Source organism: Bos grunniens, chromosome 3 (genome assembly GCF_055505025.1).
Source record: "Bos grunniens cultivar Pamir isolate PY7600 chromosome 3, Bosgru_T2T1.0, whole genome shotgun sequence".
Lineage (NCBI taxonomy): Eukaryota > Metazoa > Chordata > Mammalia > Artiodactyla > Bovidae > Bos > Bos grunniens.
In genome coordinates, this window is record NC_141167.1 from 15,899,474 (window position 1) to 15,925,922 (window position 26,449).

The window sequence follows — 26,449 nt, forward strand, 5'->3', positions numbered from 1 at the left end:
CTCTACCATTTCCCAGGCAAGAATACTGGAGCGGTTGCCATTTACTCCTCCAGGGGATCTTTCAGACTCCAGGATCGAGCCTAAGTCTCTTGAATCTCCTGCAATGGCAGGTGGATTCTTACCGCTGAGTCACCTGGGTTTCAGAGCTGTCTGCCAGTTTAGGCTAGCTACATTATGCTGCAATAACGAACAACTAAAACAATCTCAGTAGCTTATTAACAAAGATTTATTTCTTTACTCACATTACATGTCGTGTGTGTCAACTGTGGCTCTGCACATCTTCATTCTGGGACCAAACCTGGAAAAGTAGCCCTATTTGGAACGTGATCCTCTCATGACTGAGAAAAAAATATGGTGGAATCATGAGATGGCTAATATATTTCTGCTCAGAAGTGGATCAAGCTATTTCTACTCACATTTCATTGACCAAAACAAAGTCAAGCTTGAGGACATTAGGGTGAGAAGTACAACCTTCTAGGGACAGGCCAGATAGGGAGGGTTTTGTTTATTTGTTTACTGGCTGTGCTGGGTCTTCGTGGTTGCACAAGGGCTTTCTTTAGTTGTGGCAAGCAGGGGCTACTCTCTAGTTGCGGTTTACCAGCTTCTCATTGTGGTGGCTTCTCTTCTTGTGAAGCGTGGGCTCTAGAGCACGGGCTCATGAGTTGCGGCTTAGTTGCTTTGGGGCATGTGGGATCTTCCCGGATCAGGGATGGAATCCATGTCCCCTGCATTAACAGGCAGATTCTCAACTGCTGGAGCACCAGTGAAGTCCCTGAGGGAGAATTTTAGCAAAGGAGGGGCAGAGAATATTGATAATCACAGTCTACAGCAAGGACTAATACTCAGGCTATATGTATTAGTGTGACTGTTACCAGTTATAAATATTAACTGTTAAAATACTGAAATACTTTCGTGCTAGTTGGTAAACAGCTGCAGTTCCAAGTCTCCTGACAACTCCTCCACTGGGACCTACTACCCACAAACTGGCAACTGAAAGCTTAACATCAAGCATAGACGGTATCTCCAGGACCCTTCCTGGACTTCACACCTGGTAGATCAGCGCTTGAACACTTGCTGTTGTTTAATGTTTACTATCGTCCTTGGATAATTTCTTCTACTATGTAAATTTTTATTAGTTTAATTCTGAGGGCAACCTGATTTCCATGCTCCCAGAGGGAAATTGACTACAGCCCCTATATACCCTCAGTGTTTGCTTAGTCACTAAGTTGTGTGCAACTCTTTGTGACCCCATGGACTGTGGTCCACCAGGCTCCTCTGTCCATGGGATTTCCCAGGCAACAATACTGGAGAGGGTGGCCATGCCCTCTCCCAGGGGATCTTCCCCACCCAGGGATCAAACCCATGACTCCTGCACAGGCAGGCAGATTCTTTACTGCTGAGCCACTAGGGAAGCCCATCTACTGTCAATACTTAAATATAATAATGATAACTAGTAATACTAATTTGTGTTGTCCCCTGCAAATTTTTACTTCTCTTTCATAAGCACAGTATATGTAAAAATTGCTCAATAAATATTTGTAAAAAGACTTACCTAGCTTTTCCCCATTAGCCAAGCTTATTTATCTCAACATACTATTTCTTGAGTCTGTTTTTAATTTTTATGCCATTTCTCATGTCTGAAAATATCATTATCACTACTTTGAAATACTTTTGCAAAGCACTCTCCCTTAAACTGTTTCATTCAATATCCCTGACACTCCGAGGTAGGAATTAACATCACTTTACAGATGAAGAAATCAACAAGACTTAGTGAACTCAAGTATCTTGTAACTAGTTAGGTTTTATTTATTCATCAAATATTTATTGAGTGCATTAAATGAGATTTATTAAGGCTGGATTTGAAAACAATTTCCCTGAATTCAAGTCAAGGGTTTAATTCCACTATTCTCAACAACGTTATCACTAGGGTCATAAACTCAAAGGAAGGAAATAATAATAGTGTATTGATTTTATTGTTGAGGAGCCCCACAAAACAAGTCTCAGAAAAGTCATTTGTAAACTTCAAGGTAACCACCAGCAAAAGCAGTCTTATTTGTGCTTGCAACCTAGTGCACACTGTTTCATTGTGGATGATTCTACTCAATATATATTTGATGTATTTATATACAGATTTGGGGACTATTCAAACTGAGTTTCGCCACTATCTGCGGAGTCTTCATTAAGTTACTTAACATTTTGGCGCTTCATCACCAGTAAAATAGAAATACTGCTAATGCCTTCGGACTAAGTAGCTGTGGAGATTAAAGCGGTAAAGTATGAATACGAATGGTGGTTGCAGTTCAGTTTCCAATTGTTTTTAAAGAAGTTTTAATTCTGCCTTCAAGTGACAAAAACAATGTGCATACAGACGTAAAGTTACAAGGTGACCATTCTAGGAAAAGTGCTGTTCTTTATTTTGAAGAATATCTTTACAGTTTTAAATCCCCTTTTACGGTACTGGCAGCTGTCTTCTTTAACGGCGCACTTAATCTGGCATTCCCCATGCCGCCCTCCATCCTCCAACTCTGTTACCTCCTAAATTAAAAAAAAAAAAAAACCCACGAAAACCCATCTATTCCCCTAAAACTCAAAAGCGTGCGTACCATAGCAGAGGTCCACAAAAGCTGAATACGCTGTCTAGGACCCCGCTAGATACCTCTGGACTCTAAAGGGGGCGGGGTCAGATGGCTCAAGTCTCACCAAGTCGTCGCCCCTTCTCAATTCTCGCGAGACTTCAAGCAACTAAGCTTCTGCGCATTAAAGACACTAGGAGCCAAGGCGCCAAAGGAGGGGGAGGGGAAGCGGGGGGAGACGGTGCAAACGGCGTGGCCGCCATCTTGTTTGTACCCCGGCTTAGGGCGCGCTCCGTTCTCCGTGACGCACGCTTCCCCCTCCCCTCCGTCGTGCCCAGGCCTCTGCATTGCCCGACTCCGCCGGAGCGTGGGGGCGGCTCCTGCTCTTCCCTGGCCTTCTGAGCCGAGGCGTGTGAGTGTGCGGGAGCTACCGCGGGTGGGAGGGGGAGAGGTGAGCGGCGGTCGCGAGGGGAGGGGCGGCGCTTCCCGCCCTCGGCGGAGACCTCACTTCCCTCGCGTGGCTGCTGCTGTAGTTCGGTCCGGCCTGCCCACCGCCATGTTGTGTTCTCCCTGGCCCGCCGCTGTCGCCGCCGTCGCGCTCGTGGGGTCCGTGCGCCTTGTCGGCCCGGCTCGCGGGCTTTTTCCCATTGGCGGAAGGCGACGGCGGGGGGGGCTCGCTCGTGATTGGTTGGTGGCGGGGAGGCCGAGGACCTGGCACGTTATTGGTCGCGCTGGCTTCGGCCTAGGGGTTGTCAGGGAATCAGAGGCTGTGGGGATGCGCGCGTCTTCGTCTCGGTCTGTCGAGCGATGACCACTTACAGCGCAGGCGTGGGGTGGAGGTTGGGGGCGAGCCTAGAGGCCTTAAGCCGGGAGAGAGGGTGATGGTCTGGCAAGTACTTCAGGAGTATCCTATGCGTGGCTGGGAGTGGGAGGCACTCCAAATTCCAGAGGTGCCCTCCGGAATGGCCTGGGATAGGGGCGTGTAAGCCACAAGGGTGCCAGGCTTGGAAACGCTGAAACCTGAGTTACAGGTTGAGACGATCTTTGAGATCCAGGGGTGCTAGACTTGGAGTATAACACAGGGAATGACCCTGATATCCACAAATGCCAAATCTGAGAGCATAGTATAGAAAGAGAGGGCATCAGGGCCCTAGAGACATATCCGATGAACAATAGGATCAGATCAGGAATTTTGCTAGAGAGTGCCAGTGCTGAAACACAGGTTTTGGTGAAACCCTGGAGTCCGTAGTTACCAGATTAGGGCTGTGGTTATGGTGGGAGGAGGAAGTAAACAAATCCAGGCCGTTCAGTTCAGTCGCTCAGTCGTGTCCGACTCTTTGCGACCCTATGAACCACAGCACGCCCGGCCTCCCTGTCCATCACCAACTCCCGGAGTTCACTCAGACTCACGTCCATCGAGTCAGTGATGCCATCCAGCCATCTCATCCTCTGTCGTCCCCTTCTCCTCTTGCCCCCAATCCCTCCCAGCACCAGAGTCTTTTCCAATGAGTCAACTCTTCGCATGAGGTGGCCAAAGTACTAGAGTTTCAGCTTTAGCATCATTCCTTCCAAAGAAATCCCCGGGCTGATCTCCTTCAGAATGGACTGGTTGGATCTCCTTGCAGTCCAATGGACTCTCAAGAGTCTTCTCCAACACCACAGTTCAAAAACATCAATTCTTCGGCGCTTAGCCTTCTTCACAGTCCAACTCTCACATCCATACATGACCACTGGAAAAACCATAGCCTTGACGGACCTTTGTTGGCAAAGTAATGTCTCTGCTTTTGAATATGCTATCTAGGTTGGTCATAACTTTTCTTCCAAGGAGTAAGCGTCTTTGAATTTCATGGCCGCAGTCACCATCTGCAGTGATTTTGGAGCCCAAAAAAATAAAGTCTGACACTGTTTCCACATCTATTTCCCATGAAGTGATAGGACCAGATGCCATGATCTTAGTTTTCTGAATGTTGAGTTTTAAGCCAACTTTTTCACTCTCCTCTTTCACCTTCATCAAGAGGCTTTTTAGTTCCAGGCTGAGAGGGAGGCAATCTATTGGATAGGTGTGCTTGTTCTTAATAACAGAATGCCCAGCCTAGGGGGCACAGCATTTAATAGTGACAGATCTGTAGGAGTGAAAAAGTAGAAGCATTTAGGGAAACATTTTCAGATTTGGGAATCATATTAAGAGAGTAGTTATAGATGATGGGGTCTCAGGACCATGCTGCTAGTTTTAGGTGTTCTATAGGAAGTTTTGTGGCTTAGACAGTAAAGAATCTGCCTGCAGTACGGAGACCCAGGTTCAGTCCCTGGGTTGGGAAGATCCCCTGTAGAAGGGAATGGCAACCCACTCCAGTATTCTTGCCTGGAGAATTCCATGGATAGAGGAGCTTGGTGGGCTACAGTCCATGGGATCACAAAGAGTCCAGCGCAACTGAATAACTAACACACACGTGTAGTTTTACTGCTCTAGCAAAGTTACAGATCAGGGCTCAGTTTCCAGGTTTCCAAAGCTACTCTTTCTAGCAAATATCAGATACTTGGCAATTGTTTGTTTGGAAGGATGTTGTTAGGTTCCTCTTTAGTGGAGGAGCACTTGACAGATCCTAGATCTTGACACATTTTTTTCCTTTTATATATGTCTGAAAAGCACACCCACCCTCATACACAGTAAAGGAAAATTTTTTTCATAAGCAGCTCAGAGCGAAAATAAGCTAGTGCATAGCATCTTGCATCTTGTCTTATGTAACAGGGTTTGTCAACTCTGTGGTTCATATTTTAAAAAGATTTTTTTAAAATTGAGAGTTGTTAAGAGTCAGCTTGTTGGGGGTACGTTCTTTTCTCTTTGAATTGTAGTAACTTGGATTGTATTACATTTGCTCCTCCTGAGGTTTGGAGATCATGGAAACACATTTGTTAAACCTCTGTTTTTCTAATTTGTTTTTCCTTGTCTATTTTAGGTGGTTCTTTCAACTTTAGATAGATATTACATTTATGTTTTCAAGAAACTCCTGTGATTTTCACATTTCTCAGTTTTATGCGAATGCAACTAAAATTTCAAGACAGAAGGGGAAAGTAGTAGAGGAAGGGGATTGACATTTTGGAGTACATTTAACACATTTTCTGTTAGGTAGACATCCTCATGTTGCAGATGAGAAAATTGAAGATCAGAGAGGTTAAGTAGCTTCTCCAGTGTTGCTCAGTGGTTGAGCTAGGATTAAAATTCAAGTAGCCTGATGTCAAAGCTTGTAGTTTTATCTGCTGTGTCTTGCTATCAGCATAAACCTGACTTGTCAAAACTCTCAGGTAGTTTTACATTTCACAGTGGATCATTTTTCCTTGACTTCTGGATGTTAGGGATGTATTGAGTGGGAGAATTTGAATAAGAAATTGTATTTATTTGAATAATTACAATAAGAATTTGTTGTACTGTTCAGACCACAGAATGATAACCGTATAGAATATTGTTTCTTCAACTAGGTGTTTAAATTGTATCCGTTGGTTTCTCTTGTGAAGGGAGAGATTAACATAGTAAACTGCTGGAGTTTTTCTGAACCCAGGTAGGTGAAAATATGTGCCGAAAATATGTACAGAAAGTTGAAGAATCTGCATTCTTTAAACCCAGGCTTCAAAATATTGTTGCCATAGACTTTCTATATATGGAAGTGATTAATGCTGAGCAGTGAGGAACTACCAAGTACATAGTGTAAAGAGCTCACTGGGGAACTTTTTCCAACATCACCATTCTTTAGCACATTTGTCTCCAAACACTGCTGCTGCTGCTGCTGCTGCGTCGCTTCAGTCGTGTCCGACTCTGTGCGACCCCATAGACGGCAGCCCACCAGGCCCTGCTGTCCCTGGGATTCTCCAGGCAAGAACACTGGAGTAGGTTGCCATTTCCTTCTCCAGTGCATGAAAGTGAAAAGTGAAAGTGAAGTCACTCAGTCGTGTCCAACTCTTAGTGACCCCATGGACTGCAGCCTACCAGGCTCCTCCGTCCATGGGATTTTCCAGGCAAGAGTACTGGAGTGGGGTGCCATCACCTTCTCCGCTCCAAACACTGGGACCTATCAAAAAACCTAGTGCCTTCTTCAGACTGGGGTGATTGTAGGATATGCTTATCCTCAATGACATGTAAATTGAAACTGGATACAACAGAATATTTGCAATTCCAATTTTTAAGGAAACATTTAAATTCAGGTTTCAAGTGAATTGGAAGTCTTATATAATTAGGTGAGGGTCCCCTCCCTCATGCTTGTAATGACACTGCAGTGTGGAAGATGAATGTCAAAAGTATGAGGGCAAATAGGACGCCATGCGTTTTGTACACTGGTCATCGCAGCTTCATTTGGCTTAGTCATTAGGTTAATCAAATATGAAGCCTGTTAAGACATCCATAAGCTAGTTTCTTTTTTAGCAAATCTGAACGAGGTTACAAAGACAGGCATATACGTATATCATTTTTATTCAGCAAGCATTTCTTAGTGGTGGCTCTTCAGCACCAGTATACCTTTCTGCATTAGCCTCCATACATTCTACATTGTGTGTGTGTGTGTGTGTGTGTGTGCGCGCGCGCGCGCATGCATGCGCACACATGCTGTGTCACTTTAGTCGTGTTTGACTCTTTGAGACCCTATGGACTGTAGCCCTCCAGGCTCCTGTCTATGGGATTCTCCAGGCAAGAATACTGGAGTGGGTTGCCATGCCCTCCAGGGGATCTTCCTGACCCAGGGATCGAACCTGCCTCTCAAGTCTCCTGTATTGGGAGGCTGGTTCTTTACTACTAGCACCACCTGGGAAGCCCTACATTCTCCATTAACCCCTGGCCAATCGCTGGGCCTTGTTATCATTTGGAATTAACCACCCTAGAAATCTTGAACTCCCAGGAGGTCTGAGTTTATACTAAAACCTTGTGAACGTCAGCTTTGTTTCTAAGCAGAAATCATACTAATACTTGGTGTGTGTGTGTGTTAGTCGCTCAGTCGTATCCGACTCTTTGTGACCCCATGGACTGTAGCCCGCCTGGCCCCTGTGTCCTTGGAATTCTCTAGGCAAGAGTACTGGAGTGGGTTGCCATTTACTTCTCCAGGAATACTTTGTAGACTATTTCTGTGTCATTTTATTTAATCCTTATGACAAATAATCATTACCTTATTTGTTTACACATTTCCCATCTGGTCAAAACTGATTCATCGTACTAGAAAAGCATCAAGATTTCTTACCCCATTTACAGAGAAGTGGAGTCAAAGTGAAATGTGGGGCTGAGGTAGGAGGTGGGCTCCAGGAAATGCAACTCTTTGTGATCCCCTGGACTGTAGCCCACCAGGGTCCTCTGTCCTTGGAATTCTCCAGGCAAGAGTACTGGAGTGGGTTGCCATTTCCTTCTCCAGGGTAAGAGGAGGCTGGATGATTGTAAATGTCCAACCTGGAGCCCGTCTGTCTCTTGCTTCAGGGCCATGGTGTGTGCTGTGTGCTTAGTTGCTCAGTCATGTCCAACTCTTTGCAACCCCATGGACTTTAGCCCACCAGACTTCGTTGTCCATGGGATTCTCCAGGCAAGAATATGGAAGTGGGTTGCTATTCTCTTTTCCAGGGGATCTTCCCAAGCCAGGGATCAAACTTGGGTCTCCTGCATGGCAGGCAGATTCTTTACCATCTGAGCCACCAGATAAGCCATGGTCAGTGTCTTTTTGAGGCAGTTTTGAAATTTCCTAGTTCAGAGGTACTGAGCCACTAAAGCCATATGAATAAAATTCAAGAATGTCATGGCTACTGCCTTTTATTGAGTGCTTACATTGAACCAACAAGGGTATAAACAATATGTTTTATCCTCACATAGTATGAAATAGGTACTATTACTACCCTAATTTTTATATAAGGAAACTGAAGAGTTGAATACTTTGCTCAAGATCACACAGCAAGTAAGTGGCAGAGACCAGATTAAGTCTGTAACTTTTTTAAAATTGAAACTGTTTTTTCAAAATTGTTTATTTTTGTTGTTTTGAGAGGGTTTCTCTCTAGTGGCAGTGTGCGGGCTCTAGGTACCAGGCTCAGTAGTTGTGGCTTGTGGGCCCCAGAGCACAGGCCCAGTGGTGTCAGTAGTCGTGGTGCAGGGGCGTAGGTGACCCGTGGCGTGTGGGGTCTTCTAGACCGGGGATCAAACCCATGTCCCCTGCATTGGCAGGCAGACTCTTTACCACTGGACCACCAGGGAAGTCCTAGTCTGTAACTCTTTAATTCTTACACAGTTTGTGGCACCCTGACTCTTAGAAAGTGTTCTCTTGACTCCTTAGAATATTAGGGGAAAAAGAAAAACTCTTGCATTTTAGCTCAGGAAGTGGCCTTTGGTTCTTTCAGGCACACCCCTTTGTACTAAAGTCCTGAAAACTGTAATGACTTTGATAAGGTCACTTCTATGCCAGGGTAGAGCCAAGTCTCCCAGTCCCTGGATCCCCAGGCCAGTGCTTATTCTGCTAGACGGCATTCCCTCTCCTGTGGAAGACCTGATTTGATGGCAGAGATGACTCTTAAGGAACCTATTGTATTTTCACAAGTGTGCCTCAGTCACAGGAGGGAGAGTAGCAGAGATCATTATTAAGGTCACAGATGACCTTCTTGAGGTTCATTCCAGCCTCAGGCATACAACCTAAGAACATTCCTTAGCCAGCAAGTTGTTCTTTTCCATTCTATTTCTTTTGCCCAAAGCAAACTGTTTGTGAGTTATCTGATGTCTTACAGTCTCTCTTTTCATTTTGTTTATTTGGTTTTGCATGCGCGCACTGTGACTAGTTAGGAAGGCTACAAGGTCATTTTAGTGTTTTCCCACAGAGACTCAAAACACCTAACATAACATTAATAGATTAATTGTAGGAGGAAGTGGATTTAAAATGCTTTGGCCAAAGAGTGCCTTTGGGAGGGGCCACTGTAGCTGCTGACCTTGGAGTCAGACCTAGGAAAGAATTCTTCTCTGTAAGGTATTTACCCTCTGTGGAACTAGGGGTCAGATTCTTAACCTGTCTGAGCCTTAGTTTCTTCCTATGTAAAGTAGTGGTTAATAGTAATACCTCTCTTACAGAGTACTTAATGAAAAATGAATACAGTAGCATATGGTAGGTGCCTGTCACTGAATGGGCCTTAATAAGTGAGAAGAACACAGCACTTTCTTTTGAGAATAGCGTAAAATCTGCCTGACAGCCAATTAGAGCTTCCTTGATGAGGAGGCTTTGTAATTATCTGCTCTGTTATGTACAGTAGGATTTCTACATGGGGGGGGGGGGTTGGGTGGGGCAACCATTTGACAGGAAAGAAATATTCTAATTTAGTTGTGCCGTTGTGATTTAGGAGCTGATTTCTAGTGGACCGCTGTGAGGTCAGTATTACTTACGAATGCACAAGTTGTAGGATCATTTATTTCAGTGTTAAAGTGAAATCACTCAGTCATGTCTGACTTTTTGCAACCCTGTGGGCTGTAGCCTACCAGGCTAACTCCGTCCACGGGATTCTCCAGGCAAGAGTACTAGAGTGGGTTGCCATTTCCTTCTTCAGGGGATCTTCCCGACCCAGGGATCCAACCGAGGTCTCCCGCCTTGCAGGCAGACGCTTTACTCTCTGAGCCACCAGGGAAGCCTGTTTCAGTGTTAGGTTGTCTCCTAATCCCCTCTGTTAATCTCCAGGTGCTGAGTGATCATGGTTCTCATGAGAAGAAAATGTCTTCACATTTGCCAAAGAGTAATGGTTGTTAAAATCAGAACAACCAGTTTTATCATTATGTCCAGAAAGAGACTTGTATTATATTCATTTAAAATTTTTTCTGATTGTAGAAATAGTTGAAGAAGGACTGTCAGCTTGATTTGTAGTCACCTGGATAACATTTTCTTTAAAGTAAGCAGAAAGACAACATTGTAGAATGGTCCAGGAAAAAAATCTCCCTGCCTGCAGAAATTTTTGCCAGGTTGCAAAATTTGCTGCACCCTTTCCACAGTTTAGTCACTCAGTCGTGTCTGACACTGTGACCCCATGGTCTGCAGCACACCAGGCTTCACTGTCCATCACCAACTCCCAGAACTTGCTCAAACTCATGTCCATCAAGTCGGTGATACCATCCAACCATCTTATTCTTTGTCGTCCCCTTCTCCTGCCTTCAGTCTTTCCCAGCGTCAGGGTCTTTTCCAGTGAGTCAGTTCTTCTCATCTGGTGGCCAAAGTAGTGGAGTTTCAGCTTCAGGATCAGTACTTCCAATGAATATTCAGGACTGATTTCCTTTAGGATGGACTGGTGGATCTCCTTGCAGTCCATGGGACTCTCAAGAGTCTTCTCCAACACCACAGTTCAAAAGCATCAGTTCTTCGGGCCTCAGCTTTCTTTACTTCCATGTTTACTTCTGCATTTACCCTTTGCACACTTCTCTGTGTTTTAGCTGTGAAGCACCTGATAGCAGTGAGGCTGCCTCTGTGCTCTTTTTCAGTGTGGGAGTTGTATTTTCCATTTTGGTTTAAGTTCTTACTTGTCTGCAGGTTTCATTTAAATCCATTGTACTTTCTTTTATACAGTGATCGCTTTCTCATGGATAAACTTAAGGTGCAATTTAGAGAGAGGGACTAGTCTAATCTTTCCATTTGAATGTTTCCAGTAGAAAAGGTTTAAATTAAGGTTCAAATCTCCGTGTTCAAGGCACATAAGATATCCTATTAAAATGAACACCCTCCATTTAAAATCGACAGTATATTGTTATAAATCAAATTCAAGAATTATTCTTAAACACATTCATGAATATAAGCTAAAATAGTGATCTTTTGAACAGTGCTTCAATAAGTGCTTCAGTGACTCACAGGAAATTATACTGGAGAGTAGAGTATTTTATATCTTATCATTGGCTTACATTTGTTAGAGTTACTGAGGGTTTTCAGAGTCCCTAATTACTGTTAACCCTGTCCTCAGGAGCTGCAAATTTTCCATTCCTGTGTCTGTATGAAGTGGGATTCTTTGCCCAGTATTAAGAAAACATATCCCCTCAACCAGTGGCATGATCTGTCCATTTAAAAGAGAAAAAAGAAAGTACACGCTATCTGCACAGTTGAACATTTTTGTGTTTCTTAACTCTCTCAAAAATTATTATTGTACCCTGAAGGTAAGTAGCTTAGAATTTGCTCATTATCAAATGACAAAGTTGGGGCCTATTTAAGAAGCAAAGCATACTTGGTTGGCAATTATTTGAGAGGCAGAGGATTGCTATTTATGGTGATATTTAGTGTCATTGTCATGAAAAAGGGAAATGCCATAATGTGTGTAAAACTCCCAACCGTTTTGGAAGGTGGTCAGAATAGACTTGCCTGTAGTCTTTTCATTCCACTAAAATGTGTAAATTGGCCTGGAGCAGCATTTCCCAAGCTGTTCATTGAACATTAGTTCTTACACAATGCGAGTAAGTATCCTCGGGGCGGGGGGTGGGGGGTGGGGGGTGGGTGAAGAAGGATCCTTGACAAAATAATGGCCAAAGGCATTTCTTTTCTATATAATTAGTATTGAGAACGTTTGTGCTCATGTACAACCCTTCAAGAGAAAGAATACAGTATGCAGCGTTTCTCGAACTTACTGGGCCATGGAACCCTGTTTGTGAGAATGCTTGATCAGCATTTCATGTTATGACTTGGTGTGGAATAGAGCCCAGTTGAGCAGTTCTGGTATAAAGAGTTTATGAATAAAAAATGAATCCTTTGTATAGGCTAGCTGGGCCAATAGTGGGAAAGGACTTCTCTGGGAACATATATGTTTCCAAACTAACATAGACTCTTAGGGATTATGTGATTTCAAAGATCATGTAGTCCCATTGCCAGTAGCAGTATTAACAGAAGCAGTCTCCATCTTTCGGAACTTGCTGTTCATCAGGCACTGCGTTGTTATTCTACATGCATCATTAACCACTGGTCTCTCTAGAATAGTTGACCATCCATTGGTTTTCATTTATGCTTTGGAGAATATAATTTATTTTTAAAAAACAAATAATTGAGAATTTATAATCCACTTATGCAGCCATTTACTGAGCGCCAGCACCATGTTCTTTATTCTGATGATGTTACCATTGCTCAGAATGTTTCTGGGACTTCTTTGGAGATTATCTTCAGAACATCTATCAGATTTTTTGAAAAATATGTTGACATACTTTTTTTTTTTTACTTGAAGGTGATTTTGATTTGGAAAATAGCTAATAGTGTTTCAGGACCAAGTCAGGTGAAAAATAAGGGTCAGAAGTTACAGTCTGGCAGCCCTCAATTTTCTTTGATCTGCTTATAATTTTTTTTAAAAAACTAACTTGAAAATGTAAAGATTTATCATTTAAAACAATCTGGTTTCCTTTTTCTTTTTTTCTAAACCAAACAAAATAATACTCCTTATGAAGCCATTCCAAGGGTTCTGGAAGAGATAATGAGGGTAGTGACACAGGGAATGGGCATAATGGATGTTCTCTGTGATGCTGTTTACAATGTTTTAAAATTGAAGATTTTCCTGGTGGTCCAGTGGTTAAGAATAAAATTGAAGACATTGAGATTATTCATTAATATGGGACTCTTTAAAAATTGCATCCATTCAGTGGAATGTCATTCAGTTATTATAAGGGATGTAGGTCTTTATTTGATAGGGGAAATTATTCACATTATTTAAGTGAAAAGATGACAGAACAGTTGGTATAGTATTTTTGTATGGTATTATCTAATTTGGGGGAACTAACTTAACCTCATATCTCATTTATATAAGAAAAGCTTTTAAAAGTATATAACCCAAAGTACTAATGCCGCTTGACTCTGGCTACTTGGATTAAAGGTATTCTTTCAAAACAAAACAAAACAAACTCAAACCCACAAACCTATAACAGCATCAGTGCAAAACTGCTATATGTATCCATTTCATCAGCTTAGTGTGTAATAAGGCACACAACAAATTTAATAGTCAAATGAAAATGGCTTTGTTTGCCCATCTCAACATATGAAAAGTTCATTTTTCTCTAGATGTTCTCATCTCTTGATATTTCCTGGGAACCCCGGGTTTACTTACTAGTCCAAAAGAGTCAATTAAGGACACCATCAATAAAATGTTCAGGCTGCTAAAGAGCCCAGTTTCTTTGCTGCTATTTTTGCTTCTGCTGGAATATGGTGTAACCTCCAAGATCAAGTGATCTGGGGTACTGAGCAAGACCCTGTCCTTAGCAGGATTGTCATGGTGGTTGAGACCAGCTTCAGCCCGTGACTCTGGTTCTTTAGTCATTCTTCAGGATGCTATGTCAGGAGTTGTGCTAGCTTCAACTTTTTGTGTGTCCAGGATCTGGCTTTTGCTTCTTATATTGAATCTGAAGCTGTCACTGCGATGGACCAGCATTCCTCCATGGCCCTCATCAGTTGGAGCTGAGTAGTAACTGCTCCCCTCCCTCTTTTTTTGGCTGTGTTGCATGGCTTGTGGGATCTTAGTTCCCCAACCAGAGATCGAACCCAGGGCCCCTAGTAGTGAAAGTGCCAAGTCCTAACCACTGAACCACCGGGCAGTCCCCCAGGAGCTGCCCCTTTGGATGAGGTGTGCACTCTCCAGTTCCCCTCAATCCCCATTACTCCTTATTATTTCACTGACACTGTGGCCAGGTTCAGTTCAGTTCAGTTGCTCAGTTGTGTCTCACTCCTTGTGACCCCATGAACCGCAGCACGCCAGGCCTCCCTGTCCATCACCAACTCTCGGAGTCTACCCAAACTCATGTCCATTGAGTCAGTGATGCCATCCAACCATCTCATCCTCAGTCGTCCCCTTCTCCTCCTGCCTTCAATCTTTCCCAACATCATGGTCTTTTCAAATGAGTCAGCTCTTTGCATCAGGTGGCCAAAATTTTGGACTTTCAGCTTCAACATCAGTCTTTCCAGTGAACTGCTACTGCTGCTACTGCTAAGTCGCTTCAGTCATGTCCAACTCTGTGCGACCCCATAGACGGCAGCCCACCAGGCTCCCCTGTCCCTGGGATCCTCAAGGCAAGAACACTGGAATGGTTTGCCATTTCCTTCTTCAGTGAACACCCAGGACTAATTTCCTTTAGGATGGACTGGTTGGATCTCCTTGCAGCCCAAGGAACTCTCAAGAGTCTTCTCCAGCACCACAGTTCAAAAGCATCACTTCTTCAGCACTCAGCTTGCTTTATAGTCCAACTCTCACATCCATACATGACTATTGGAAAAACCATAGCCTTGACTAGACTGAGCTTTGTGGACAAAGTAATGTCTCTGCTTTTTAATGTGCTGTCTAGGTTGGTCATAGCTTTCCTTCCAAGGAGTAAGCGTCTTTTAATTTCATGGCTGTAATCACCATCTGCAGTGATTTTGGAGCCCCCCCAAGTAAAGTCAGCCACTGTTTCTGTTGTTTTCCCATCTAATTGCCATGAAGTGATGGGACCGGATGCCATGATCTTCGTTTTCTAAATGTTGAGCTTTAAGCCAACTTTTTCCCTCTCCTCTTTCACTTTCATCAAGAGGCACTTAAGTTCTTCTTCACTTTCTGTCATAAGGGTGGTGTCATCTGTATATCTGAGGTTATTGATATTTCTCCCGGCAGCCTTGATTACAGCTTGTGCTTCCTCTAGCCCAGCATTTTTCATAATGTACTCTGCATATAAGTTAAATAAGCAGGGTGACAATATACAGCCTTGACGTACTCCTTTTCCTATTTGGAACCAGTCTTAGGCCAGGTTAGGGTTTGATTTATATCTCTGTTCTGAGCACTGAGGATATATGTAGATATAAATGAGACACAGTTGCTTTCTTCAAGAAGTCCTTGTCTGGTAATAGAGACGTGTTAAAAAGTAATTCAGTATGTGATAGGTTCTATAGTCAAGTGTATATTTAAATGTTAACTAAGCACCTACCACATGCCAGGTATTAATGTTGAGTGCTGTAACTTATCTCATTTAAGCAAGCATTTCTGTGAGTTGGTGTTACTTTTTTTATTTCCATTTTACACATAAGGAAGTGAGCTCCGAGATGGTTAAGTAACTTGGTCAAGGTTATAAAGCTAGTAAGTAGGTAATTGTGATTTAAAATCAGTTTTCTGACTATGAGCATCAATTCCCACTCTCCCTTCTTTGGAATCATTAGAGCTTGACCAATGTAACCAATGCACTGGTTCTTATCTTAGGGTGTTTTTTAGGGCAAGATGATACAATTGTCTGGTGAGAGGCTCCTGAGACCAGGACTGGGGAAGAATATGAGTTAGAATCGCAGAGGCTCTTGGTCCACAGCAATGTTAAGCTAGAGAAAGCTAACCTGAGTGGGACTTCCAGATGGAAATTCTAGGGTAATTTCTCTTCCCACTTGTTGTTGTTAAGTAGTTTCTGACTCTTTTGCGACCCTATGGACTGTAGCCTGCCAAGCTGCTGTGTCCATGGGATTTCCCAGGCAAGAATACTGGAGTGTGTTGCCATTTCCTTCTCCAGGGGATCTTCCCGACCCAAGGATGGAACCCATGTCTCCTGCATTGCCAAGTGGATTCTTTACCACTGAGCCACCTGGTAAACCCCCACTGGTGGCTTGAATTCTACTAAGGTGACTGTTGATGAGAAACAGGGATTGAAGTGTTTTTCTTGCAAACTGCCAAGAACTAATAAAAACTATGCCAAAGACCATCACAAAGTATCAAGGGGCATGTTTGGTTTAATCTGGTGCATCAAAAGTGGAGTCAGAGGTAGACTTTTGGAACAATAACTAGACCTCAGCTGGGATTGTTGGTGAAAGGCACGGATTTCCAGCATAAAGCTGGGGAAGATTTTTAGTAGCAGCTGGTAGTCCTCCTACACTGCTCTTTAAGGCTCAGGAATTGCTTTCTGCAGGGTTGCAGAGTATGCTGGAGATAAAAAAAAGAGACATTACTTCATAGTAGCTTTGGGGCCTTAAGGAGCTAGGCCTTTCTGAACTTTAACCCCTATGTAAAACAAGGAATTTGAATTGGGTGACCTTTAGTATTCCCCCCCCCCCCCCCCCGCTTTTTTAATGCTTTTTCAGACACAGTACGGTATACTTTACGTATGCTAGCTCATTTAATTCTTAGAGTGACTCTGATACAGATGGTGATATCCATGTATCACTGATAAGGAGACTGAGGCTCAGGGTTAGCCTCGTGTCATACAGTTAACAAGTAGAGGAATCTCAATTTGGAATTAGCTCCTTCTGTTTCCCAGTGTTTAGTTGTTTTGATGTGAATAAGCATATTCCTCTGCTTCCCACCCCTCAAAGCAGCTTTTTTGCTTCCTTGCAGCTGACCTGACCCCCAGTCTTATGAGGTTAGGCAAGGCTCTAGCGTGAATAAGGCACACAACTGGCCTATTGGCCTTCTGCCTTCCCTTCCAAAGTTGGTAGCTATTCAGAATCTAAACCTTTCAGAAAATAACTGCAATATCTGTAACTCTATGTAGCTTCAGGAATCGTCCCACAATGCACTCTGTTAGCATATCTGAGCTCTTATTTAGATGCTGTAGTGAAATTGCCATGCAGTCCTTTAATATTTTAATGTATAATCTTTTTAATGATATAGTTGTTTCTAGTCCTTATAAATTATACATGTGATTTGCTACTGGTTAAATGTTTCTAGTAGTTTAGCAATAAATTTTGTATCATATTATGGAGTGCTGTTTGTCAGATACTCAACTGGATCTCTAACCAACAGATGAAATTAAACATCATAATTTTTTAATGAAGTTGGGTGTGATGACTAATGCTATCTATGCATACAGTCAGCCTCTGTCTGTGTATACTGAACTCACAAATACAGAGGGTCAACAGTATTGCACCACCTAATATAAGGGGCTTGATCATCCTCGGATTTTAGTAAATGTGGGGGATCCTGGAACCAGTCTCCCATGGATACCAATGAAGGACTGTAAATGTGACACCTGAGAATTTCCTTGGACTTGGGCCTGGGGTGCTCTATGTCTTGGTAAGCATTGTAGTGCCATGGCAAGGTTACCACCCTGGGTGGGACCTGAGTTTAAATCCTAGATGAATGGCTAGGGGCCAGTTGCTTAACATCTCTGCACCTCAGTCTTTCTCTAAGAGAAGTTAGTATGGCAGTCATTGGACAGTCCACCTTGCTTCTTTTTCAGGAAACTGCTGGATCTCTGCATATGTCTATGATGACCTCTTATGTAAAATTGAGGAATTTCTAGAAAGGATCTCATTTGTCTGCAAAACAGTTGTGTTGTTTAGTCCTGGGATATTTTGTTTTGATGAGAGGAAGCAGATCTAAGGAGATCATTAAAGGCCTCAGGTAATAATGAGATGTTTCTATTTGAATACTTTTTAAAAAAATTTTTAACTGATTTTCACTGTATTAGGAGGCTTCTCTTAAAACGTAAACAGTTGGGCACGTAATCCATAACAAGTCTTTGACCACCACTGGTAAACTTTAGTACCCTAAATGTCTTCAGTAACCACGATACTTAAAATTCATCAGCCCTGCTGCTTATTCTTAAAAATGTGGTAGAAAAGTTAATCCTCTTGATATTAAAATTCTGTTATATTGAAAGCTAATCAGCAATATTTTGTAACCACCCTAAATAAATTAGTTAACCCATCAAACTATATTGTTTTAAATAGTATATTCACTAATGTTCACTCTTTGCCAGTTTTCCCCCCCTTTATCATTATATTTTCCTCTTGGGTTCCTGGTGGACTTTCTGAAAATACCACTGTACCTGCCACTAACTTCATACACTATCACAGAATTTTTCTACTTAGATTCGTTTATATTTCAAAATAATGAAATGTGTGTTTTTGAAATTACCAGGGACATAATGACAGATGCCTTTTTGGAAATCTTGCAGACTGTTGTATGACCATTGGTATCACTCTTTGTTACTTTAAAGAAGCTGTATTTTCTTTGGAGCCATTGGATTTAGCCCACCCAGTTTTTTTTTCTTCTTCTGTTAATGCTCAACAGAAAGCTGAAGATAGTTAAGCCACAACTTTCCAACCTTGTGCACATTGCTTTTCTGGTTTACTGCCATAGGATCCTGTAGCAGTATCTTACAGACATCTTTGATGGCCAATCAGAAGCAGTTAAATTACCTTAAATTTTTTTAAAATGGAACTCTGACAGCCAATAAGAAATCCTTTGGGTGGGAACTGTAACAGCCCTTTCGGGTGATTTTAAGAACACTTCTAAAATTTCAGAATCTTCTGTTTTGGAAGCACATGTGGCCCTAGTGCATCTGCTGTGTGCATTTGCCAGGCATTTTGAAGCCTTAAGTTCCTTGTAGTTTGAAGTCTGGATCTGACCCCTGTTCTGCTTCTCAAGGTAACTTTAAAACAGGAAGTGTGCAAAGGAGGTAACTGATGACGTGAGCAGCCAATCATGGCTTTGTGTTCTTAGCTGATAAAGCAGCTCAACCAATGGGACTACTCTGGAGGCAAGGTTTGGTGTCAAATAGCATGCTAGATTGAATGCCTTTGACTGTTAAAGTGGAAGGAGGCTGCAGGGCTTCATTGGAGCCTCGGAGTTTTTCACTGAGGCAGGGGTCAGCTGAAAGACAAAGAAAAATGGCGAATAGTTTGCTGGGGGGTGGGGGGACAGCTGTTCGGGCTTTCACTGGAGTGGACATTCCAGACTCAGGTTTCTGCATCTCCTGCTGCCTTTTGTTTCCTCCGTCCTTTTGTGGGGGGGAGGGATAGGAGTGACTTAAATTCTCCCTGTCCGAGGAGATATAAATAACTACATGTAAAATTAATGCAGTTCCCGGTAAGTTTAATTCTTTGTTTTGTGTTAAAATGGTAGAAACTGTTAAGCTTCAGAGAGTGTAGACAAGTTGCACTGTTTCAGAAAATGGCCACTTTACATTCCATGCATACCTTTTGGTGCACCTAGAATACCTTGCTCTGTTTAGATTTTGCATGCCCTTCAGCTAGGATTTCTTTTCCTAGTTGAGTATTGACTAGAGCAGGTACATGAAGGAAGGCTAATCATTTTTCCGGGGCACACAGAAGCAAAGCACTTTCTCTTTGCTTTCGGTAAACTTAACTGTTTTCCAAATAATTTTCCTTTGTTCAAGTGCACTGAACCTTTCCTATAGAATGAGCTGAGTTGTTGTGAGACTTTTTCTGTTTCCATGCACTTTGTTGACATTTGTGTTTTCAGAGGTGGAAGTAGCACCATTGCTGTTCTAAATTTGTGTGAAAATATGATTTGCACTGGGATGCAGGTTCTAATGGTAAAGGCCCACATGCCAATGTGAAATTCTCCCATAACTTTCTTGATTTACCTGTCTGCTTCTGCATTCTAGTAAGTACCAGTTAATGAACAGCCTTTGTTTTAAAATGCACATTTTAGCTTAGAATACCAGTTAGAAACATCTCCACTATATTGGCAGTGACAAGAACAAATCTTTTTCCACCAGTTTCACACATTTTGTTAGGTGTTGATTTGGTTCCTTAAAATGATGTGAGCAAAATGCTTTACATTTTCTATATGAAGTCTTTAAAATCCTAATTTTACCTACAGTTTGTGAATAGGAAAGTAAAGTGTATAGGCACCCTGTCTTTTGCCCTTGGTTCCCCCCCACCCCCCCTTTAGGGATATGAAACTAATGTAGGTTGCTGGCTAATCGGTAACCAGCCTGTTCTTGTGACTAGTGAAATCTTCCATCTCATGTACTAAGATCCATAAGACACTTGATTCCAAAAAGCAATTCTTTGTTTTCTTTCTGTTTGCAAACATGGAATGAAGGTCATTGGAACATTTCTGCAGCAGACTTAGCATGGAGCAGTGGACCGGCAGCGCTCAGCCTCTGGGGAGGGAAAAGGAGCAGGCCCTGTCCGAGAAGTTTGGAGGCTGTTAGTTTGCCTTCCCCTTGAGTAAAGGATTTACCTGAGAGAATCGATGGGGGTTTAGATTTTGGGTTCTTGGAATTGGAGTGATATAGCAGTCAAAGTTGCTAAATACAGGCCTCTGTCGTTGCTCGGAAAAGTGACCTTGAAAAACTGCCGAGGAGTTGAAAGATTGAAGGACAAAGTTTGTTTATGCAGATTTTGGACTGAAAAGCTTCTATTTAAGATGAAAAGAAGCTGTACTTCTGATGTTCAAGTCCAGTGGTTAGTAGGGTTATGTTATAGATTCAGATTAGGAGTTTCCAAGCAATACAGCAGTGAGGCTGCGTTCATTTTTCTCTCGCGCTCTTCTTCATTCCCTCCCCCCAGCAAAAAAATTTTAAATCCTTCTGGTATGATGGTTGAGTGAACTGCCTAACATTCAGAATTCCTTGCATGCTACCTTGTCTTCTATGTAATCTAGAGGATTCTTAGTGAAGAATGGTATTTCAGGAGTTCAAAGTAGTTATGTTTGTGAAACTTCTTTTGGGAAATTGGAATGCTTATGGTAAGAAAACAGTCCTTCTTTACGGAAAAGAAAAAGGCAAATGGTCATTCTGAGAAGTTAAGTCCTAAGAGAAAGGAGTACATGTTAAAGATTACTTTTTAATAGATTATTATTGTAGTTTAAATTTGTTTTTTTACAAGTTATTGATTTATATGTTACCAGTTACTCCGTTTTTTAATACGGGATTTAAAAAACAGTTGTAGATACTGAATGACCCTGCTGGTCCTGGGAGAAGGCCCGGAGCTGGGGAGGCAGAAGGTAAGTGGCTCACAGTATGAGGCCTAGGTAAAACTCTTTTTTAACTTAAGAACTTTGTGGATTTAGCTTCTTGGAAAGCTGCTACCTCTAGCCTGGGTCCTTAACCTTTTTAGGGTCATGGTCCCTGAGAATCTGACCTACTGCCTGAGAAGGCGCACATAGACATGCCTGTGCAGAGCCCCTGGTGACTAAGATATTTTCCGGTATATATTGAATGGTGTTAATATGATCTCATTTAACACTTGAGCCAGATAAATGTTTCCCAGAGAAATGAAGAAAACTCTACTTCCATAAGACGCAGAGACCCAGAGCTAACTATAACTTAGGCTGGTGGGTGGGTGCATGTGTGGAGGAGAGGCTTACATGGGCTCTGAGGTTTGGACATTTATTAGCTCTGATGATGGTATCTGAGGCTGCATGGCGCAGTAGCACAGCAGGAGATGGTGTGTTCTGCTATCACCAGCTTTGTGAGCTTGGGCAAGTCAGCCATTTAGTGTCAGCTTCCTCACATGTAAAAATGGAACCTAAAAATAGCGCCTTCCTATTTAGTGGTGAGTCTCAAATAAGATCATGTATGTCAGAGTGCTTTGTAAACTGTGAAGTGCTGTGTAAACGTTGGTTGTTACTAATCCAAATTATGGGTTAAATGCTTATGGAGATAGATGTGGCATCAAAGAAAATGCTATTATTTTAATATGTTTAAACAGAGTTTGTTTAAACCTGACACATCTCTTTTTAAACTGGCTTCACATGCCTTCACCTGCATATTCCTGTTTATGCTTATAGAACCCCATGTGATGCAGACTTTGAGACCATCAAACATTCCTTTACCAAGATTCCTATGGAAGAATCTTAACCCTTTAGTCAAAAATCAAGGATCTCTTAGAGCAAGGTGAAATGAGAACACTGATTTTTTAAAAACCCTTGTTAGATTTAGGGACCTCTCAGAATAAACACCGGGAACCTGTTCTGATTGTATACTAAGATTTGCAGTATAATGCAGGTAAGTTGTAATAGTTGCAGATGTTTAACAGGAAGGGGTTACATTTTTAGTTTGTGCACCAAATATTTATAAAGTAAACGGGAGCCACTTTTCATTTGCTTAGTGGTCATATGATCTCTTTTATGTCAGTTTTCAAACTTGTAAGCTAGTGAATATTCGGATGAAGACTTAAAAAATACTTGGTCTTATCAAAATATAAATGCGGGAATAAATTTCTCACAGTTAATACCTATTGTAAGATATATTCCCAAGGTAAATTGTGGGAACTCATGGGGTTTTCTTTCTTACCCATTTTACATGCCTGGTGTCATCTATTTTTAGGGTCCCCCCCCCGACCCGGGTGGTGGTGGTAGTGGATATTTTATAATCTATTTGATTTCCGGTTCTATTAAGTCATTTCCTCTCAGGCATGGTCAGTCAGCATTGATGTCTACCTCCTTTCTGTGCGCTGAAAGAGTCATTTTTATGAAATAAGGTTTGGCAAAATTGGCATTGGCCTCTACAAATAAAATTCTAGTTTCAGGGATGTGTATGTTTGAAGACAGCAGTCATGGTCACTGGGAACATTTTGTTTCTAAAAGAAGACAGGGATCTCCTTTTAAAGAAGCAGTTTACTTTTGTGGAGGCTCCAGTAACCCAAAAGGCACTTTTAAAGCTAATCATTTGTACATGGTCTTCTTCATGAAAGACGTTATTTTTGCCTGTCCCTAATGCCAATGAAGTATGCATACAGAGTGTGTATACTGTTAAGTTAGCCCAGTGAAAATTATTTAGGGATCTAGCCTGATTCCCTTCTTGTGAAGTGGGGAAGTTGAGGCCCAGAGAGGTTAGTTGTCTTGGTCTTCCAGCCTTTTCGTAAGTGGTCAGAGATTGAACTCCAGCTCAGTTCGTTCAATGTTTCTTTTATTCCTCTAGGTTGTTTTTGCTTACTGTGTTTCCTATTTGTCTTCCTTTTTGGTACATCTGTACAGGTTTGCTATATGAATACAGAAGGGACAGAGAGCAAGTGGGCCATGGAAGACGTTCAGAAGTCTTCATGTGGAGTCTGTCGGTTAAGAAAGTCTGCTGTGGCAGCAGACTTACTGTCGTTTTTGGGATCTGAAGATCTCTGGCCTCAGTTAGTTGCTTATTCAGAAAGCTGAGAATCAGCTAGGAAGCTAATGGTGCCCACCTGGTTGAACTGTCCCGGAGAGCAGGGTCTCTTTGATGCATCCCTTTCACTGCAAGGAGTAACGGCACACGAACAACGCCTGCACGCAGCCAGTTCTGTTGTTGCTGTTAACACAGCTCAGGAACATGCTAATTCCCAAACAAGTTTGGGCCTGGTTCTTCAAGTGGTTCCTTAAAGCCAACCAGTAGGTAATAAACAAAGATCCCAGGATCTTTTTAAGCATTTACCAAGACTGAATAGAAATCATTGTGTATATACTTTCAAAGGAACATTTTAACTATGCCAACTTTAATCATTACTGCCAGCGAAATTAGTATTGTATATCTGCATATGTGTGTTTGGGTAGTTGTAGGTTTGATTTTTGTTTTTATTTTATTTTGCATATTCTCTGGTAGACCATAATGTACTTGAAAATTTTTAATTTTTCCCTTTTGTGGCTGCATTTCTTTTAACTACCTTCATATATTTGAACAAAAGATATAGTTTATTGAAAGAAGAAGAGCTTGAATAATGTAACTCGTTCTATTTAAGTCTTGAGGTATACTGTGACTGAAAATTACAGTAGACACAGCTGGATGATATCTACTTCACGTCTGCTTAGTTTTCTTTGTAATTGGCTCTTTCTGCTACCTCTGTTGGGCTTGGCTCTTTAGAACTTAGATTCTATTTGCTTTATCACCCATATCTTCCTGTCTCTCTCCTTGGCATCGAAAAGCCAGACTCCACTGTTCAGTAGTTGGCCAAAGTTTTTCTGTAAGAGTATTTACTATAAACTAAGTTACAACTCTATCCTGCAGTGAAAAGGTGCAACTGAAGGATAAGAAATGAAGGTAAATTCTAGTGTAAAAGCAGAACTAAAGGGAAAAAAAATCTTGTAAATGTTTAACTTTAAAGTGGCATAACATAGCTTGTGACCTTGTGTTCCTTAGTTCAGAGGAAGAAAGGATATATAAAAATAACCACAGCAAACAACAGTGCTGATTCGCTTGGTTATCCTTTTTTCTTGGAAGTTCTGTCATTTTGGTCAGTCTCCATAGTTTCAGTTATACAGAAAACTAAAGAGAAGACCTGCTTAACTGGAAATATCCAGACACAATTAGTTTTTCCTTTATCTACCTACGCTATATAGTTCTTGTGTGTATTTGTGTTAGTAGTTCAGTCATGTCTGGCTCTTTGTGACCCTATAGACCATAGCCCACCAGGCCCCTCTGTCCAGGGAATTCGTCAGGCAAGGATACTGATGTGGGTTGCCATTCCCTTCCCCAGGGGATCTTCCCGATCCAGGGATCGAACCTGCATCTCCTGTGTCTCCCACACTGCAGGCGGATTCTTTACCACTTGAGCCACTGGGGAAGCCCCTGTGAGAAAATACTAAAATTGAATGTTTTATACTTCTTTCACTAATTCACCTGCATGCATGTCTCATTTATGTGGAGATTTCAAAAAAATGTATATAGATAAAATTGGTGTATACTGTAATTGTTGTAATGCTACAGGATCTAACAGTCTGGTAGGGGAGACAGATGATGTATATCAAATGTATTAAACTGATATGGAAAGTATAAGCAAAAGGCACAGAATTCAGAGAAGGGGAGACCCTCTGGCTTAGGAATGAGGGAAGGCATTTTAACTGGGTGTTGGACTTGGAGGTAGGGGCATGAGCACTTCGGGCATGGGGAGCAGGAGGAGCAGCATCATGATTCAAAAGGTGTAGTGTGGGCTGAGAGCAGTGAGTGGTCTAGTCTGCATAGTGCCTAAGGGTGTGAGTCAGGGATAGGTCCGTCCGTCCCAAGTCGCTTCCGTCGTGTCCGACTCTTTGCGACCCTATGGACTGTAGCCTGCCAAGCTCCTGGAGTGGGTTGCTGTGCCCTACTCCAGGGGATCTTCCCGACCCAGGGCTTGAACTCATGTCTCTTATGTCTCCTCCATTGGCAGGCAAATTTTTTACCACTCACGCCACCTGGGAAGTCCTGAGGGAGTAGCAAAAGAAAGAAATCTCAGAAGTGAGTTGGGGTCAGATATTGGAGGGCCTTGACTGCCAAGCTAAGAAATTTGAACTGTCTCTCCTTAATAATGGTAAACCATTGGAAATGTTGGGTGATAGGTTCATATAACATTATCAGAGCTGTGCTTTTATAATATTCATTGAATATAACTGTAGAAATGACCAGAGGATCCTAGAAATAGTAAACATTATGCAGTGACTTCACATACTAGGTTCACAACCCATAGGATTATTGTGAGGGTAAAAGAGCAGTGTAAAAGGCTTAGAAGCATACTTGGCACACAGTCCTACATGAGTAGCATTAGCTGTTATCCATCATTTTTGTTATTACATGAAAGAGATGAGAACCTGAGCAGACATAGTGGCAATATGAAGAAAGGTCAGGAGATGGACACTGTTATTACAGAGTTTACCAGTTGATTAGAATTGAACAGAATCTAGGATGACTCAGATTTCAAGCCTGGGAGACTGGAGGATGGAAATAGAAAAGTTAGAAGGAGCAGGTTTGGGGAAAGAAGAAGATAGATGTAACTTTAGACAAAAGGAGTTAGAGTTCTGGGTGGCTTTCCAGTTGGAGATGTTTAGCAAGCAGGACTGGAGCTTTGGAGAAATACCAGAATTGGTAAAATATGTTTGGAATTTAAGCTCATCAAGATCATAACTGAACCTGGGGAATGGATGGGAAATCAAGGGAGAAGATGGACAGAGGACCAGAAGAATAAAGCTTCGTGTCCATGACGGAAACACAGAAAAGGCTGGACCCTGAAGTTGAGACGTCTAGAAATGAGCATGGTGGAGTGCCATGCATGATACACGATCTTGTCATAGGTTAAAGTGAGCAAGGGCATCAGTATTATCCCATCAGTTCAGTTCAGTCGCTCAGTCATGTCCGACTCTTTGAGACCCCATGAGTCACAGCACTCCAGGCCTCCCTGTCCATCACCAACTCCCGGAGTTCACTCAAACTCATGTCCATCGAGTAGGTGATGCCATCCAGCCATCTCATCCTCTCTCGTCCCCTTCTCCTCCTGCCCCCAATCCCTCCCAGCATCAGG

At 42.3% G+C, this 26,449-nt stretch overlaps 1 protein-coding gene and 1 long non-coding RNA gene across 26 annotated transcripts in view; one reads left to right on the forward strand and one right to left on the reverse strand.

The window, feature by feature from the left end:
• Window positions 1-208: 208 nt before the first annotated feature.
• LOC147375092 (uncharacterized) lies at window positions 209-2,741 on the reverse strand. The gene is made up of 2 exons (XR_015156715.1): window positions 2,604-2,741; window positions 209-772 (listed from the first exon to the last, which is right to left on the reverse strand). It is a non-coding gene; the product is annotated as an uncharacterized LOC147375092 (long non-coding RNA).
• Window positions 2,742-2,803: 62 nt separating this feature from the next.
• NFYC (nuclear transcription factor Y subunit gamma) overlaps window positions 2,804-26,449 on the forward strand; it is a 65,024-nt gene continuing 41,378 nt past the window's right edge. For 2 of the 25 annotated variants that reach the window (XM_086381522.1, XM_086381621.1), the window contains exons 1-3: window positions 2,804-2,985; window positions 17,692-17,855; window positions 21,155-21,215. Coding sequence is in view for 3 of the 25 variants with exons in the window: in XM_086381487.1 (XP_086237613.1) it covers window positions 19,127-19,199 (73 nt within the window). In the remaining 22 variants the exon portion in view is untranslated. Of the gene's footprint in view, window positions 2,986-17,691; window positions 17,856-18,703; window positions 18,885-18,937; window positions 19,326-20,168; window positions 20,958-21,154; window positions 21,216-26,449 lie in introns of those variants that run through there. The other 23 variants (XM_086381540.1, XM_086381645.1, XM_086381538.1 and 20 more) reach the window with 16 other exon arrangements.